The sequence below is a fragment of the Macaca nemestrina genome, chromosome 7 (assembly GCF_043159975.1).
Source record: "Macaca nemestrina isolate mMacNem1 chromosome 7, mMacNem.hap1, whole genome shotgun sequence".
NCBI classification, from domain to species: domain Eukaryota; kingdom Metazoa; phylum Chordata; class Mammalia; order Primates; family Cercopithecidae; genus Macaca; species Macaca nemestrina.
The window spans coordinates 253,410-270,577 of NC_092131.1; the positions used below are offsets into that span (position 1 = coordinate 253,410).

The window sequence follows — 17,168 nt, forward strand, 5'->3', positions numbered from 1 at the left end:
CCATCACTGGCAGAATGGATAGAGAAAAGTGTGCTACATACAACCATGGAATACTATGCAGCTAAGAAAAGAATGAAATTATGTCCTTTGTAGGAATATGATGGAACTGGCAGTCATTACTCTTAGCAAACTAATTCAGGAATGGAAAACCAGATATTATATGTTCTCACTTATTTATTGGAGATAAATAAAAGGAAATATTCTTCCCGGGCTTGAGTCTTCCTTATTCAACAAGTCATTCTAAATTAAGTGTTCAACGAGTTGCTGATAATCATTTAAATATTCTATTTCATATAGACCACTTATATCCCTCAAAAATCAATGAGAACTATATTTATCAGTGGGATTATAGGATAATAAATATCTGAATAGTGAGAATATGAAGGATATGGATGGTTTTTTAATTCAATGGGCACATAACTAGGGGAGACACTATATCCCTATGAAAAAGTTATTCAGACTTCAGAGATAAGTAATATTTCCTACGTTGTGTTTGTAGGAAAGACTGGGGCCTCCCTCATCCCTTTTCACCTCTCCATACAAAGGCACCACCCACATGCAAATCCTCACTTAGGGACCCACAGGAAACCACCACACATTTCCTTAAATTGAGGCTCCTGCTCACATGGGAAATGCTCTCTGAGAGTCACGGACATCCTGTGCAAGAACATGAAGCACCTGTGGTTCTTCCTCCTCCTGGTGGCAGCTCCCAGATGTGAGTGTCTCGGGGATGCAGATATGACGATATGGGAGGCTGTCTCTGATCCCAGGGCTCACTGTGGGTCTCTCTGTTCACAGGGGTCCTGTCCCAGGTGCAGCTGCAGGAGTCGGGCCCAGGAGTGGTGAAGCCTTCGGAGACCCTGTCCCTCACCTGCGCTGTCTCTGGTGGCTCTATCAGCAGTAGCTACTGGAGCTGGATCCGCCAGCCCCCAGGGAAGGGACTGGAGTGGATTGGACGTATCTATGGTGGTAGTGGGAGCACCGACTACAACCCCTCCCTCAAGAGTCGAGTCACCATTTCAACAGACACGTCCAAGAACCAGTTCTCCCTGAAGCTGAGCTCTGTGACCGCCGCGGACACGGCCGTGTATTACTGTGCGAGAGACACAGTGAGGGGAGGTGAGTGTGAGCCCAGACACAAACCTCCCTGCAGGGAGGCGGAGGGGGCGGGCGCAGGTGCCGCTCAGGACCAGCAGGGGGCGCGCGGGGACCACAGAGCAGGAGGCCGGGTCAGGAGCAGGTGCAGGGAGGGCGGGGCTTCCTCATCTGCTCAGTGCTCTCCCTCCTCACCAGCACCTCAGCTGTCCCCAGGGCTCCTCTTTCTTTGATATCTGTGGTTCTGCTTCCTCACATTCTTCTGCCAGAAAAGAAAGGAGGAAGGCACATTTTCCTCTTACAATTGAGGTTTCACCGATTACTAGGAACTTTCCTACAAGTTCCTGCATGGCCCATTATTCCTTAGTGATTAAAAATATATATATTCTAATGCTTCTCAGCATCTCTTGGTTTGTGTCATCAATCGAATTGTGCCCTCTTTGAAATTCGTATGCTGAAACCTTAAATTCAATGGATCTATATTGGAATTTTAATGATACAATTAAGGTTAAATGTGGTCAGAAGTGTGAGAACCTAATGCAATAGACGTGCCGTCTTTATAAGAAGAGGAAGAGACACCAGAGACCTCTCACTTTTCACGTGCACGCAAAGAAGAGGCCATGGGGAGACGCAGTGTATTAGAAGGTGTCCCAGTGCATGCCAGGAAGAAGCCGCACCAAGAACCAACCCTGCCAGCACCTTGATCTTCAACATTCAGACTTCAGAATTGTAAGAAAATCAATATTTGTTGTTTAAGCCACCCACTCCGTGTTGCCTTCTTAGGAAGACTCAGACAGACTAATATCACATAACTCATAACTCTGTTAGCGCTGTCCCCTGGATGGAGAATCAGCCCCCTGAGGCTGGGCACATCTCTCAGATTTCTACATAAAGTAGGCAAAAAATAGTTGCTGTGATATAAAAACTTGTCATGTCCCTGTTGACCAATTTCTGGGCAAAGTGTTTTAATGAAGCCCCTGGGGCTTTGTCACAAAAGTTGTCTTTTATCTTTTCTGAAGACCTAACTAATGGACAATGGGTACCAGCTGGATGGAGACTGACCACTGACCATCTTCTGCTGTCTCCTTAGCATGCCACAGAAAACCACACCAACATCACTCTATGTCTTCAACTTTCTAAATTTGCACTGAATCTATTGCTAAATGAGGAGTTACATGAGGTCTGAGTTTTGTTCCCTTCTTCCCAGTCTTCCTCTATTACCAAGGAAAGAAGAGACTTTCAATGAAAATTGGCTGTCAATGCCCCCAGCACCACATCACTTTTTAAGGTCCAGGAACTTTATTTGGGAGATAGTGAAACACACTTTTAAATGAAAAGCCCTAAAGCACATACAACAGCTGAAGGAATGGCCGCTGTGCACCTGAAGGCTGATGAGGCAGATGGTAGGGTCCCTTCCTCCAAGATGGTCCTGGGTCTGTGATGGTGGGATGCATCATGCATATGGAAATAAGGACTGGACTGAAGTAGAAACAAGGGTCATATCCCATAGGAAAACAAGAAAAGAACAGATGGGCATCCGTGAAGACAGGTAATTAAATTTGTTGAGTTTAAGATGAAATTTTTTTCCAAAGTTTTTAGTGTTCTTAGTTAAATATGAATAATTTCAACAAACTGAGAATTAAAAGGAGAATGGAGTTAGAAGTTGAGAGAGAAAAAAAGTCCTGAGGGAGCAGAAAGAAAATTCACACAAAACTGTCACATGGCAGAGGCCAGAATGGAGCTGATGCAGCAACGTCATTTTTCTGCAGACCTAGTTGAGACACTTTGGTGTTTAAGGCAGGCCCAGAGTTGAAGAACTCCTTTAGTTTTTGCTTCTCTGGGAAAGGTCTTACCTATCCTTTATTTTACAAAAAGATTTACATGGTAAAGTTTCTTGGTTGGCAGAGTTTTCTTTGTTTTTCAGCAATTGGAATACAGTCATGGGCCACCTAACAATGTTTCAGTCAACAATAGACCACATATATGTTTGCGGCCACATAACATTGTAATACCATATTTTCACTAAGGATGTTCCATATTTAGATGTGTTTAGATAGAGAGATACTTACCACGGTGTTTCAGTTCCCTGCAGTGTTTGGTGCAGTAACACTCTGTACAGGTGAGTTGTCTGGAAATATTGTGCTATTCCACATAGTCTATGTGTAGCAGGATATTCCTTGTAGGTTTGTGTAAGTTCTCCCTATGATGCTTGCACAATGATGACACTGACTAGAAATACATTTCTCAGAAATAATCTCTATCAATAAACCATACAATATCGAATATAATTCCTCTCCATTCTGAACTGAAAAATTCTGCTAAATCTGCTCTTTTTCTTTCCGTTTTCAAAAACCTTTCCTTTAGCAATGTGGTTTCAAACTATCTCTGATTTTTCTCATTTGGTTTACCTTATTTAAAATGTATAGAGCTTCATGGATGTGGACAAATATTTGCTTCTCCAGATTTAGAAAGTTTCTATGCTATTCCTTCTTTAAAAACCTTTCCGCCTCTCTTCCTCTGTCTCTCTCTCACCCTCTTCCTTCACTACCGCTTTTGTCTTATCTTTGCGTAACTCCTCAATGCATAATTTCATTTTCACTGTGCTTTCTGACTCATAAGTATTTAACTCTTTTTTATTTCTTTCATTTAAATTTTTCTTCTCTGTCTCTACTATTTCAAATGATCTTTCTTTGAGTTTACTGTTTCTTCTATTACTTAATCTAGTCTGGTCTAAAATCCTCTAAAAAATTTTGGTCTGACTTATTGTATTCTTCAGTATCAATATTTTTGCCTAGTCATCTTTTAAACGTTTTATCTGTATTAAAATTCTCACATTGTTCTTGCATGATGCCACTAGCTCATTGAACATGTTTCTAACATTTACTTTAAATTTTCTTCCAGGTAATCCATATGCTTCCTTTTCACTGATGTCAGTTTCTGGATCTTTATATTGTTCTTCTGTTTGGACCATGTTCCCCTCCTCCTTCATTTTCCTTGACTGTCTTTGTTGCTACCTGTTCATTATAACAAAAGCCACCATACACTCTTCAAAGACGAGGCTTATACAGATCATCCTCACTAATCAGCCCAGGCAGTAATTTGGGTCTCTCAAAACTTCATAGTATTCAACCTTCTGTCTCTGTTCTTAATGGTCCCTGGGTTTTAGAGGATTGTAGATTCTGCCAGAAATCACAGGTAGGGGAGGTAGAAACTACTTACAAGAAGAAAACAAACAACCCCATCAAAACATGGGCAAAGGATATGAACATTCATTTCTCAAAAGAAGACATTCATACAGCCAACAGACACATGAAAAAATGCTCATCATCACTGGCCATCAGAGAAATGCAAATCAAAACTACAATGAGATACCATCTCACACCAGTTAGAATGGCGATCATTAAAAAGTCAGGAAACAACAGGTGCTGGAGAGGATGTGGAGAAATAGGAACACTTTTACACTGTTGGTGGGATTGTAAACTAGTTCAACCATTGTGGAAAACAGTATGGCGATTCCTCAAAGATCTAGAACTAGATGTACCATATGACCCAGCCATCCCATTACTGGGTATATACCCAAAGGATTATAAATCATGCTGCTATAAAGACACATGCACACATATATTTATTGTGGCACTATTCACAATAGCAAAGACTTGGAATCAACCCAAATGTCCATCAGTGACAGACTGGATTAAGAAAATGTGGCACATATACACCATGGAATACTATGCAGCCATAAAAAAGGATGAGTTTGTGTCCTTTGTAGGGACATGGATGCAGCTGGAAACCATCATTCTCAGCAAACTATCACAAGAACAGAAAACCAAACACCGCATGTTCTCACTCATAGGTGGGAACTGAACAATGAGATCACTTGGATTCCGGAAGGGGAACATCAGTTTGCAATTATATATGCTATAAAATATAATATGTAATTTTGCATCACTTTATACACATACGTTGTAACAATTACAGATTAAAACTACGATTCATCTTGATGTTCCCATTTTTTTACAATCTTAATTTCTTTGTATAGATCTCTGTTTTTAGTGTATATCACATGGCTACTAGCAGAGAAACTTTGTAAAATGTGTCCTGAAACATGAATGTGTTGACAAATTGTCTCAAGATCTTTTTTTAAATGACATAATTTTACTTGCCTTTCACTTTTAATGAAATTGTAATGCATGTAGAATTCCAGTTTGCATTTCCCTTGTTACTCATTTTCTTGTATTTATTTTCTTCCTGGAGACAATCACATATTATATTCTGGTGGGCCTTCATCTTTTTTTTTTTTTTTTTTTTTTTTTTTTGAGATGGAGTCTCGCTCTGTCGCCCAGGCTGGATGGACTGCAGTGGCTGGATCTCAGCTCACTGCAAGCTCCGCCTCCCGTGTTTACGCCATTCTCCTGCCTCAGCCTCCCGAGTAGCTGGGACTACAGGCGCCGCCACCTCGCCCGGCTAGTTTTTTTTTTGTATCTTTTTTTTAGTAGAGACGGGGTTTCACCGTGTTAGCCAGGACGGTCTCTATCTCCTGACCTCGTGATCCGCCCGTCTCGGCCTCCCAAAGTCTGGGATTACAGGCTTGAGCCACCGAGCGCGGCCGCCTGCTGGGCCTTCATTAACCACGTTTCTGCGAATCTAGTCAGGGTTGGGTTTCAAGTTTATGGTTGCCCCAGCTATTGGAGTTGAAGTCAGTTTCTACTGTTCACAAAAATTTCAGATTCCTCTGGCAATACATGCTTTTGTTTCCCTGTTTTGCTTTGGGTGTTCACATGTCATTCTTCCCAGAGAGAGCCTGTCTCTTTTAGTCGTGGCAGGTGAATCCTGCTGACACATTTACTTGGTGATTGTTTGTGTGGTGAAGGGGCTTGGACACAGATGGACGTTCTCCAACCTTCTGACCTAGTCTTCTTCTTAGCTATGGGTGGTGAGACTGGCTCTGAAGCATGGCCTTCCAAGCGTTCCTGTTCCTTCCCTTAGCCAAGTGTCAGAGTGTCTCTTCCCAGCCACAGTGGTTTTTCATCAGTGTCCTCAGCTTCTGACCCACTGTCCTTACCCCACAGATTCAGGATTTCATTCCTCAGGAAAGAGATGGGAGGTGTTTCTGGGTAGAGTTTCCTTGGTGTCCTCTGTTTCCTTGTGTTCTAGTTGATTCTACCAGTTCCCACAGGACACAAGATTTAATAAATGTCTCGTTCATACAGTGAATGGGGACTCAGCATTGAACGGAGCTGCTGTTCTTCCTCCCCAGTCCACACCACAGGACAGCAGGTGGGTGAGTTGTCTGGGGATTTCCTCAATTCTGTAGGAAAAGCCTTGAAGTGCCCAGAGTTTCACATTCTTACACCATTAGCACACACGTCCTCAAGCCACTCATTAAACTTTTCCAGGTTAGATTTTTCCATCTTAAATACCAGGCCATGAGTGGCACCCGGCCCAGGTACTCTAATAAATGGGCCCTAGTTCTCTCTTCAGGCCCATATTTTCTCAGATTTCAGGGTTTTTTTCTCTGTGACATCAACTCAGATATGTTGAAGGGTTTATTTTTTGTAGTCGTTCAAGTTTTTTGTTAATGAGGTCAGAATAAGATCATCATTTTCTCATTTTTTCCATTCCCATGCTTAGTATCTGTTTTCTAAACAACATTAAGAAGCTAAGACAACAAATCAAGTATCCATTATTTGGTGCATTGTTAAACAATTTGAGAAATATTCATGTCTGAAATACAATGAACCATTGAAATCAAGGCATGCCTCCTTCACATAAGAACATGGGGACATTATCAAATAATGGTGCTGAGTGAAGGAAGCTAAAGAATTCACAGGAAATTTCATGTTATTTAATTTGTATAAAATTAACATGGAGATCTAAATTTTTCTGAGAATAGGGTGGTGAGAATAACAAGGTGGTGAAATAAAATTACAGAGAAGTGAGAGAAAAAATAAGAGAGTGAATTCAATTGCTAACAGCATGATTGAAGTGTTGATTCAATGACTGCACACATATATCAACATCTTCCAAATGCTATACTGCCAATTTGATTTCATTATTGATGGATGTTTTGAATAAAGCAGTAACAAAAATGAATACATTTGCTGAGAAATAACAAGAAAGAGATGAATATTGACACTTGAATAATCACGGACTCATGAAAATACACACATATGAACACTGATTGCATATTTCAGGAAAACACTAGAAAAAGCAAAATTACATAAAGTTGTTATGACAGGTGGGACATCCTGAAAACCTCTCTAGACATATCCCACACTGCCCTGGAGTTGTCTCATAGGAGCAGCCTCCTCCAGTGTTTGGAGGCACAGACAGAGATAATAGGGCTAATTCTGGCCAGATGTGTGATATTGGACACATTGCACAACTGCTCTGTTCTGTGTGTAATTTACCTTCTCTAATAATGTAACATTGACACTTGCATTAAATATATTCTGCAAATATGAAAAATTAAATAAGCCGATGTGTGCTAAATGATTATCAAGGCACAATCACATAATCTGAAGCTATATTTTCCAGAGAGATAGGATTACCCCCAGTGTTTTCCAGGACACACTCATCTGCTCTGGGCACTGCCTTCTCCTCAGCTGTCCCACCTCTGAGCTTGCTATATAGCAGGAGACATGCAAATAGGGCCCTCCCTCTACTGATAAAAACCAGGCCAGCCCTGACCCTTCAGCTCTGGGAGAGGAGCCCAGCCCCAGAATTCCCAGGTGTTTTCATTCAGTGATAAGCACCGAATACAGGGGATTCACCATGGATTTTGGTGGTTTTTGCTTGTTGCTATTTTGAAAGGCGATTTATGGGAAATGAGAGATGTTGAGTGTGAGGGGACATGAGTGAGAGAAACAGAGGATATATGTGGCAGTTTCTGACCAGGGTGTCTCTGTGTTTGCAGGTGTCCGGTGTGAGGTGCAGCTGGTGGAGTCTGGGGGAGACTTGGCAAAGCCTGGGGGGTCCCAGAAACTCTCCTGTGTAGGTTCTCGATTCACCTTCAGTAGCTACTACATGAACTGTGTCCACCAGGCTCCAGGGAATGGGCTGGAGTGGGTTGGACAAGTTAATCCTAATGGGGGTAGTACATATCTCACAGACTCCAGAAGGGCCGATTCACCATCTCCAGAGATAACGCCAAGAACACGCTTCATCTGCAAATGATCAGCCTGAAAACCAAGGACACGGCCTTGTATTGTACCAGAGACACAGTGAGGGGAGTACAGTGTGAGCCCAGGCACAAACCTCCATGCATGGCCATGCAGGGAGGTTTCCTTTCTCAGCTGCAGGATACGGGCTTATTTTTGCAGGACTCTGGAGTCTTATTAGGTTGCGATATTTCACTATGGTTATTTATCATGTTTTTTTTAATTGGGAATTGTGTTTTAGTATTTTAAAATTTATATATAAGTGTATTTTTTAAAAATACATACCTTCAAAGAATAATTCTTCCTAATTGCACTTTTTCTTTTGGAGTTCTGTTAACATCTGTTGATATCACCTATTACGTAGCTACAGGGACATTAATTTATATCTATAGACATATGTGTAAATACACAAAGTTATGCATACATATGTAGTCTTTATATTTAATATTATAATAAAATAAAAAATATATAATAATTATAAAATATGTCCTAAAGAATGAAACTTAATGATTAACTTAATATAAATTATAGTAATCCATAACTCCTTTCAATCATTCTCTATAGTTTACATAAACTGATGTCTATTTGTAAACTTAAACATAGTGTATTGGTCTTTTTGAAATAGCCAGGAACAAATTTCAAATGTCCCTGTCACACACACACACAGAAATAAGGATCTGAGGCGATATATATGTCAATTAGCTCGATTCAATTATTCTGATTTGCATTCATAAATCATGACATAGCTTTATTCCCTATAAATATATACAACCAAAATGTCTCAATTTTCAATGAAGTTTTAACTACATATTTTTTAATCTGTCCTAGGTCATTAATGTTTTTCTCCTAGTCAGAATGTGATTAGATTGTCCTCAGAAACTCATTTATTCACCCTCCTGCCTCCTGAAGGCTTCAGGAAGCAGCTCCTAGATGGGCAGAAGCCGGCAAACCTGTGTGTCCACACAGGAACTAGAGTCTCTCTCGCGGATTAGGTCTCCTCCTCATGATTACAGGGCTCTTCAGTTTTCTTAACAGGCTGTTGTACTAGATAAGCACAAAACAATTTCATTATGCTTTGCTTCGATTTTTCAAAACAACATACAGGTAGTAATTTTAGCAATAAACATATTACAACCTACTATACATGAGACCTTCCTGTGCTTTAAGGTTTCTTCTCAGGACTTTGTATGTATTACATAACTTCCATTTTTTTTCTGATATGGAATTCTGATGTCTCCTTATTACAGATTATTCTTTTAATTTAATTCTTAGAATGATTCTTTCCAGTGCCCCCGCCCGGCCCACCTGGCGGAATGGAGTGGCGCCAGAGCTGAGCCAGGCGCGCAGGGGCCGCCACATGTGCTGCGCAGGGAGCGGATGCACAGCGGGTGGAGAGCGAGCACCAGAGGCCGGGTGGGAGAGGCTGCCTGAGTAGCGCCGGAGATGGGAGAACAGCCCATCCTCACCCCGGAGCGCGGGTCTTCCAGATTGACCCCAACACCAAGAAGAACTGGATGCCTGCGAGCCACAGGCGGTCACCGTTTCCTGCTTCTGTGATGTCACAAGGAACAGCTATGGGATCGTCAGTGTGGACGGAGCCAAGGTGACCATAAACAGCACAGTCACACGGAATCTGACCTTCACCAACACGTCACAGACGTCTGGGCAGTGGGCCGACAGCAGAGCCAAACGGCGTTTGGTTTGGGATTTCCTCTGAGCAGCAGCTGACAAAGTTTGCAGAGAAATTCCGGGAGGTGGAAGAAGCTGCCAAGATAGGCAAAGACAAGACCCAGGAGAACATGGAGCCCTGGAGTGATCATCCCCGAGAACCGGGGCGTGGAGCCCCATCTTCTACTCCGGCATCCAGTGTCAACGGGACGGACGATGGAAAGGCCTCTCACGCCGCTGCAGCCGACCGGCACCTGCAGTCTGGGAACCACAAGCTGAAGGCGGCCTCGACGCAGGGCGCTGCCCACCGGAAGAGGCGGGAGATGGAGCTGCAGGCCCGGCGGGAGAGCGACGCCCGGCTGCCCACGGCGCTGCAGGAGTCGGCGGCCAGCGCGGAGCAGAGGAAGAGGCCGTGACATCCACAGAGAGAAGGAGAAGAACACGCAGCTGAGGAGGAGGATGGAGGAGCTGGAGGCCGAGCTCCGAGAAAAGGAGGCAGAGCTGGAAGATCTCCGGAAACAAAGTGAACTCACGCCTCAGCTCAGGTCAGAGCGCGACGGTGTCTCTGAGAAGATGGAGGCGGCAGAGAGAGGATCAAAACCAGGAAGACAAAGCGCGTTCCCTAAAGACAGAGGCTGAGGAGAGCGAATCCCGACAGCGCCCCCTGGAGGTGGAGGTGAAGAGCTTCCTGGAGGTGCTGGACGGGAAGATCAACGACTTGCAGGGATTCAGCGCAGGACTCTCCAAACCAGGCACCTACAGCCAAGGCTGGTCAAGGCCCGGGCCCCGCCTGTGAGTCCCAGGCGTGTGTGTGAGACCAGATGGCGCTAGGACGTTCCCTGTGTGCGTTGCTTCTGTAAATGCAGGCGCAGTTTGTCGTGTCTCCAAACCAGTTGTGCCGTCCACTCACCTCTTTCCAGAATAGAAATCTCCTCTTGCATCTCTGGCTTTGTGAGGGTGTGGACAACTGGAGATTCTGACTCAGAAATCCACAACCAGGTCTACCTTCAACATTTCCATAGTCAGGGCAGGGATGTTTATATCTTTCATAAAGACTGTTGGAACCATATGGACTGAAAAAAAGCATTTTCTTATCCAAATACTGATATTCTTTACTCCAGGCCATCGGGCTCTTTTTATCCAATAGCATTCAGAGTATTTGAAGGTCCACCAGGTGCCAGCCCCGGGGGACACAGAGAGAACAACACTCGTCTCCGACAATATCGGGAAGCTTTAAAATAACTGTTTACTGGAGACTTACAGAGAGATGGAAAACAGGCTTCTGGTGGGTGCATTTTCTAGCCTGCGAATCACCGTCATTCCCCAGAGTGCCCCCGGCCCCCCAGTTTGCATGGCTGCGACGGTGTTCCATTTCTTGGTTTTAATTTCTGAGCAGATGATTGTGGTGTGGGAACAGCACACAGTGAGGGTGCCTAGCACAATGCCTGGCACAAAGTAGGTGCTTAATAAATATTTGTTCAATTAAAAACAAAGAGGGAGGCTGAGGCAGAAGAATCGCTTGAACCTGGGAGGCGGGGGTTGTGTTGAGCCGAGATGGCACCACTTCACTCCAGCCTGGCGACAGAGCAAGACTCTGTTTCATAAAAAATAAATAAATAAAATAAAATAAAAAAATGTATTTTCCAAAGCCCCACTCAAAACCGTGGTACTGTTAGAGGTGTAATACTTGGACCAACATTGAAAATACTTTCCGTTTATTTCATGTGCTTGCAAATATCCTTTTTTCTTTAAAAATTGTTCTCGGTTGTATTATTACACAAAATACTGGTAATTTGTACCAATGACACAGGATAAACTATTGTATAAATAATTTAGTGACATTCAATTGGGAAAAAATACATGTTCCACGTGTCTTGACAATTTTTTCCTTCTCTATGAAACATATGCTCATTAATTATTAAGTTTCAGATGTTAGTTATCTTTATGACTTCTGGGATTTAATTTTAGTCGGTATACTTGAATACATTTTATTGATTCGTATAAAAATGTTCATATTTTATATAGGATTTTAATATTAATTTTACTATTTACTGAATTTTAAACTATTCTACATTTTTTATTTATATGAGAAAAAACTTACACATAAGAAAAAATGCACAGATCTGACATGTATCACTAGAGAGTTCCTGTAAAATGTTAATACCCTTGTCCCCAACACCTAAGCTAGCCTGAACAACAAGTCCTTCGCCTCTGAACATGCGTCTTTTTCTGTGCTTCCGGTCAAATCCTGCATGGGGAAATGTTTTAATTTCTGACACTATAGATTCATATTTTTCTGTTTTGAATTTTATATAAATGCAATCGAACATTGTAGAACTTAATTTGGTAAAGGGCTACATTGTTATTTTTGAGGTTATTTCATGCTATTTAATGTATTAAATTAGATCAACATATTATCATTTATTCAACTAATGGACTGACTCTGATATGAAACCTCAAAGTTTTCACGTATATATGGAGAGAGAGAGAGAGAGATGATGGAGAGAGCTTTTGTATCTGAGTCAGTCTGTTAAATAAATAAATGACAGTATTTTGATTTATTTTCCTTTAAATCGACTTTAAATTTGTTTCCAGTTTACGAAAATTATAAACAAAGCTGTTACAAATGTCTTAGTGTAAGTTTTCCTATGTTGTCTTCTTTTTATTGAGAAAATATGAAATATGTATTTCTTTATTATAAGAATAAGTTTAGTTTTTTTGGTTTTATTGAGGTATAATTGAAATATTTTAATAATGTATAGATTTAAGTTGCCCCACTTGGTGTTTTGATGTTGTATTAGTCCATTCTCACACTGCTATTGAAAAAAATGCCTGAGATGGAGGGATTTGAGAAAAAATGTGTTTAATTGGCTCACAGTTCTACAGGCTATACAGGAAGTGTAGTGGCTTCTCCTTCTGGGGAGACTCAGGAAAATTAGGATCATGGCAGAAGACAAAGGGGAGCAGGTGCATTACATGGCCACAGCAGGAGCCCCAGGAAGCAGGGAAGGTCTGTACACTATTAGACAACTAGATCTTGTGAGAACTCACACACTGTCATGAGAACAGCACCAGGAATTTGTTTTAAATTATTCATGAAAGTCCCACCCATGACCCAGTCATCTCCCACCAGGTTCCACCTTCACAACTGAGGATTATAATTCAACATGAGATTTGGGCCAGGACACAGATCCATATGATCCATCTGATCCATATCAGATACGTATTGTGAAATGCTCATCAAAGTCAAGGTAATTTGTATATCCATTTTCTCATGGAGCTAACATTTTATTTTTTAAAAATGTACTGCATGTGTGTGTGTACGTGTGTGTGTCTCATGAGAACACCTAAGATCTACCCGCTTAGCAAAAATCATTTTTACAATACAGTTTTAAATACTAGAACATTGTTGTACATTAGATCTGCAGACCTCATTCACCCTGCACAACTGAAACTCTGTACCCTTTGATCAACATCACCCGATTTCCCTCTCCTGATAGGCCTGGGACTCACTCTTCTACTCTCTGCTTTCAAGAGCTTGAATATTTTAGATCCCACATGTAAATGAGATCATGAAGTCTTTCTGCATCTGGATTATTCCACTAAGCATCATGTCCTCTAGCCCCATCCTTGTTGTTGCAAATGTCAGAATTTCCTTCTTTTCAAATTGTAAGAAAATTCAGTTTTATGAATACATATTTTATTCACACATTCATCAACCTATGGTTGTTAAATTATTTTCCAAATCTACACTACTATAAATAATCTTGCAGTGAACATGTGTTTGACATAATAATTTTATTTCTTTTGAATATAAGAAAGAAGTGGGATCACAAGAGCATATGACAGCTTTATTTTTCAACATAATGTATAACCAAACCTACCACACCATGCTTTTGTCTTAGTCATAATTTATTTGCCTAGGCCAATGTCCCGAAAAATTTCTCCTACATTTTCTTCAGTTTGTACATTTAAATATTGAATCCATATTCAATTTTAGTCTATAGTGACATAGATTTCTGGTTTTATTATTCTAAGTGTGGCTGTCCAATTTTCCCAGCACCACTTATCGAATAGAGGGTTGTTTCTCCAGTGTGCATTTTTGTCCGTTTGGTCAAAGAACAGGTGGTTGTAGATACTTGTCTTTATTTCCTGGCTGGCTATTCAATTATATTATTTTTTTTTAGTAGCAGTACCATGCTGCTTTCTTACTATATCTGCGTAGTATAATGTGAAATCAGGGAATGTGGTGCTTTCAGCTTTGGTCTTTTTCCTTAGGATTGCTTTTGCTATTCAGACTCTTTTTTGATTCCATATATATTTAAGGATTTTTTAATATGTAAACAATTATGCTGGTTACTTGATAAAAATTGCATTGAATACTATAAATTAATGCCTGAGGCCAAGTGATATAAAAAGAAAAGAGGTTTATTTAGCTTACAATTTTGCAGGCTGTGTGACAAGCATGACACCAGCATCTGCTTCTTGTGAGGGCCTCGGGAAGCTTACAATCATGGTGGAAGGCAAAGGGGAAGCAGGCGGTGTCACATGGTGAGAGGGGGCACTTGAGAGGGGATGAGGGTCGCTAGACTGTTTTTAACAATCAGATTTCAAAGTAGCTAATAAAGAAATAATTCACTAGTTACCATGGGGTGGATACCAAGCCGTACCTGAAGGATCTTTCCCCATGATCCAAAAACTCCTGGTAGGCCCCACCTCAAATATTGTGGATCACATTTCACCATGAGATTTGGAAGGGACAATCCTCTAAACTATATCATTTCACTCTTGTGTCCCCTGATCTCAAATCCTTCTAAGATGGCAAAATCATCTTTGTTTTTTAAGTAGTTCCAACAAGTCTTAACTTGATCAACCTCCAGTTGAAAATTACAAAGTCTTGTCAAGGTCTTAAGGCAATTTCCCTCCAGCTGTGTGCTCCAAAATGTTATAAAGAGTTATGTACTTCCAAGGTGCAATATTGCCGCAGGCATTGGGTAAATATTGTCAATATAAAAGGAATACATTGGCCAAAGTCCCCACACACACCTAAAGCCACACCTAAAGGACAGATATTAAATCTTAAAGCTACAAAATAATCTACCTTGACTTTATGTTCTTCAGTCAGGGTACACTGGGACAAAGGCAGTCCCCAAATCCTCAGGCATCTCATCCCTATAGCTGGGCACATCCCATGGGGCTAATTTCACAGGCCAGAGTCAAGTGCCAGAAGTATTTCCAGGTTGGGAGTGCAAGCTGCCTTTGGATCTACCATTCTGGGATCTTGAGGGTTGTGGCCACATTCCCACAGCTCCACTATGAAGTACCCTAGTGGGGACTCTGAATGGGGCTCCAACCCCATCTTTCCCCATCTTTGGCACTGCCTTAGTAGAGGCTGTTTGTGCTGGATCCACCGCTGTAGCAGGCTTCCTCCTGGGCACATAGGGTTCTCTACACATCTTCTGAAATCTGGATAGAAACTGCCCAGCCTCCTTCCCTCTTGCATTCTGGGTGTCTGCCAGAATTCAGTTATCCCAGCCCCATTTACTGAATACAGAGTTTTTTCCACGTTGTTTGTTTTTGTCAGCCTTATCAAATATCAGATGGTTTAGTTGTGCAGCTTTATTTCTGTTTTCTATTTTGTTCCATTTCTTCTGCATGTCTGCTCTTGTACCAGTACCAAGCTGTTTTTGTTACCATGTCATTATGGTGTAACTTAAAGTTGGGTTTCATGATGCCTCTGGCATTGTTCTTTTTGCTTAGGATTACTTTGGCTATTCAGGGTCTTTTTTGGTTCCATATAAATTTTAGAATAGATTTTTTTTTTCTGTGATGAATGATGCTGATAGTTTTATGTAAATAGTATTGAATCTGTAAATTGCTTTAGACAGTATCACAATTTTTACAATATTGATTTTTTTAATCCATAAGCATGAAATGTTTTCCCATTTATTTGTGTCATTTATGATTTATTTCTGCTGTGTTTTGTAGTTCTCCTTGTAGACATCTTTCACCTTGTCTGTTAACTGTATTTCCAGGCATTTCATTTGTGTGTGTGTGTGTGTGTGTGTGTGAGAATATTGTAAGTGTGATAGGATTGTGTTCTTGATTTCACTCTCAGCTTGGACATAGTTGGGTATAGAAACATTAGTTATTTTTGTACATTAAGTGTGTATCCTGAGACTTTACCAAAGCTGTTTATCTATTTTAGAATTATTTTGGTCGAGTTTTTGGAATTTTCTAGGCAAAGAATTATATCATCAGTTTGGACAGACACATCCACTTCTTTTCCCATTTGGATGTTGTATTAGTCTAATCGCACAATATAGAGAAACACCTGAGGCTGTGTAATTTATAAAGATTTTAATAGTCTCATGGTTTTGTAGCCTGTACAGGAAGCATGGCTGGGGAGGTCTCAGGAACCCAACAATCACGACAGAAAGGGAAGCATCATGTCTTACATGGCTGGAGCAGGAAGAGAGAGGAGGGAGTTGACACATACTTTGAAACCAGATCTCCTGAGGGCTCTATCATGGAAACAGCACAAAAGAGGGAGAAGCATCCCCATGGTCTAATCATCTCTCACCAGGCCCCACCCCCAACACTGGGAATAACAATTTGACATGAAATTTGGGTGGGGACGCAAATACAAACCATATAAACTCCGCTTTATTTTTTCTATTGCCTGGTTGCTCTGACTAGGATTTCCAGTAGTATGCTCAATAGGAGTGGTGAGAGAGGGCATCCTTGTCTTGTTTCAGTTCTCAAGGGATTTGAGCTTTTGATCCCTCAGTATAATGTTGACTGTGGTTTTGTCATAGATGGCTGTTATTATTTTGAGGTGTTTTTGATGCCTAGTCTTTTGAGGTTTTTACTATGAGCAAGTGTTGGATCCTATCAAAAGTTTTCTCAGCATCTACTGAGATAATCATATGGTTTATGCTTTCATTCTGCTTACATGGTGAATCGCAGTTACTGATTTGTTGTTGATGTTGAATGAACTTTGCCTTCCAGGGATAAAGTCTACTTCATCATAATGTATTACATTTTAAAATGCGTCTGGATTTTATTATCTGGTATTTTGTTGAGAACTTTTAGGCCTATGTTCATCAGGAATATTCACCTGATGTTTTCTTTTTAAATTAAATGTCTTACTGATTTTGTATGCCATGAATACACAGTGAAGGATGGACAGTCTTCTAAATAAATGATGTAAAAGCTGGATATTCATATGCAAAATACTTAACA

The 17,168-nt window shown here is 41.0% G+C and overlaps 1 pseudogene and 2 gene segments (V, D, J or C); all 3 read left to right on the plus strand.

Annotated features, from left to right (window-relative positions):
* LOC105464766 (immunoglobulin heavy variable 3-23-like) overlaps window positions 1-17,168 on the plus strand; it is a 350,273-nt gene that overhangs the window by 99,470 nt on the left and 233,635 nt on the right.
* Window positions 600-8,271, plus strand: LOC139364073 (immunoglobulin heavy variable 4-59-like). The segment is given in 3 exon segments: window positions 600-715; window positions 799-1,176; window positions 8,012-8,271. Coding segments are annotated over 3 exon segments (684 nt in total).
* On the plus strand, window positions 9,562-11,694 carry LOC105464758 (homer protein homolog 2 pseudogene; annotated as a pseudogene).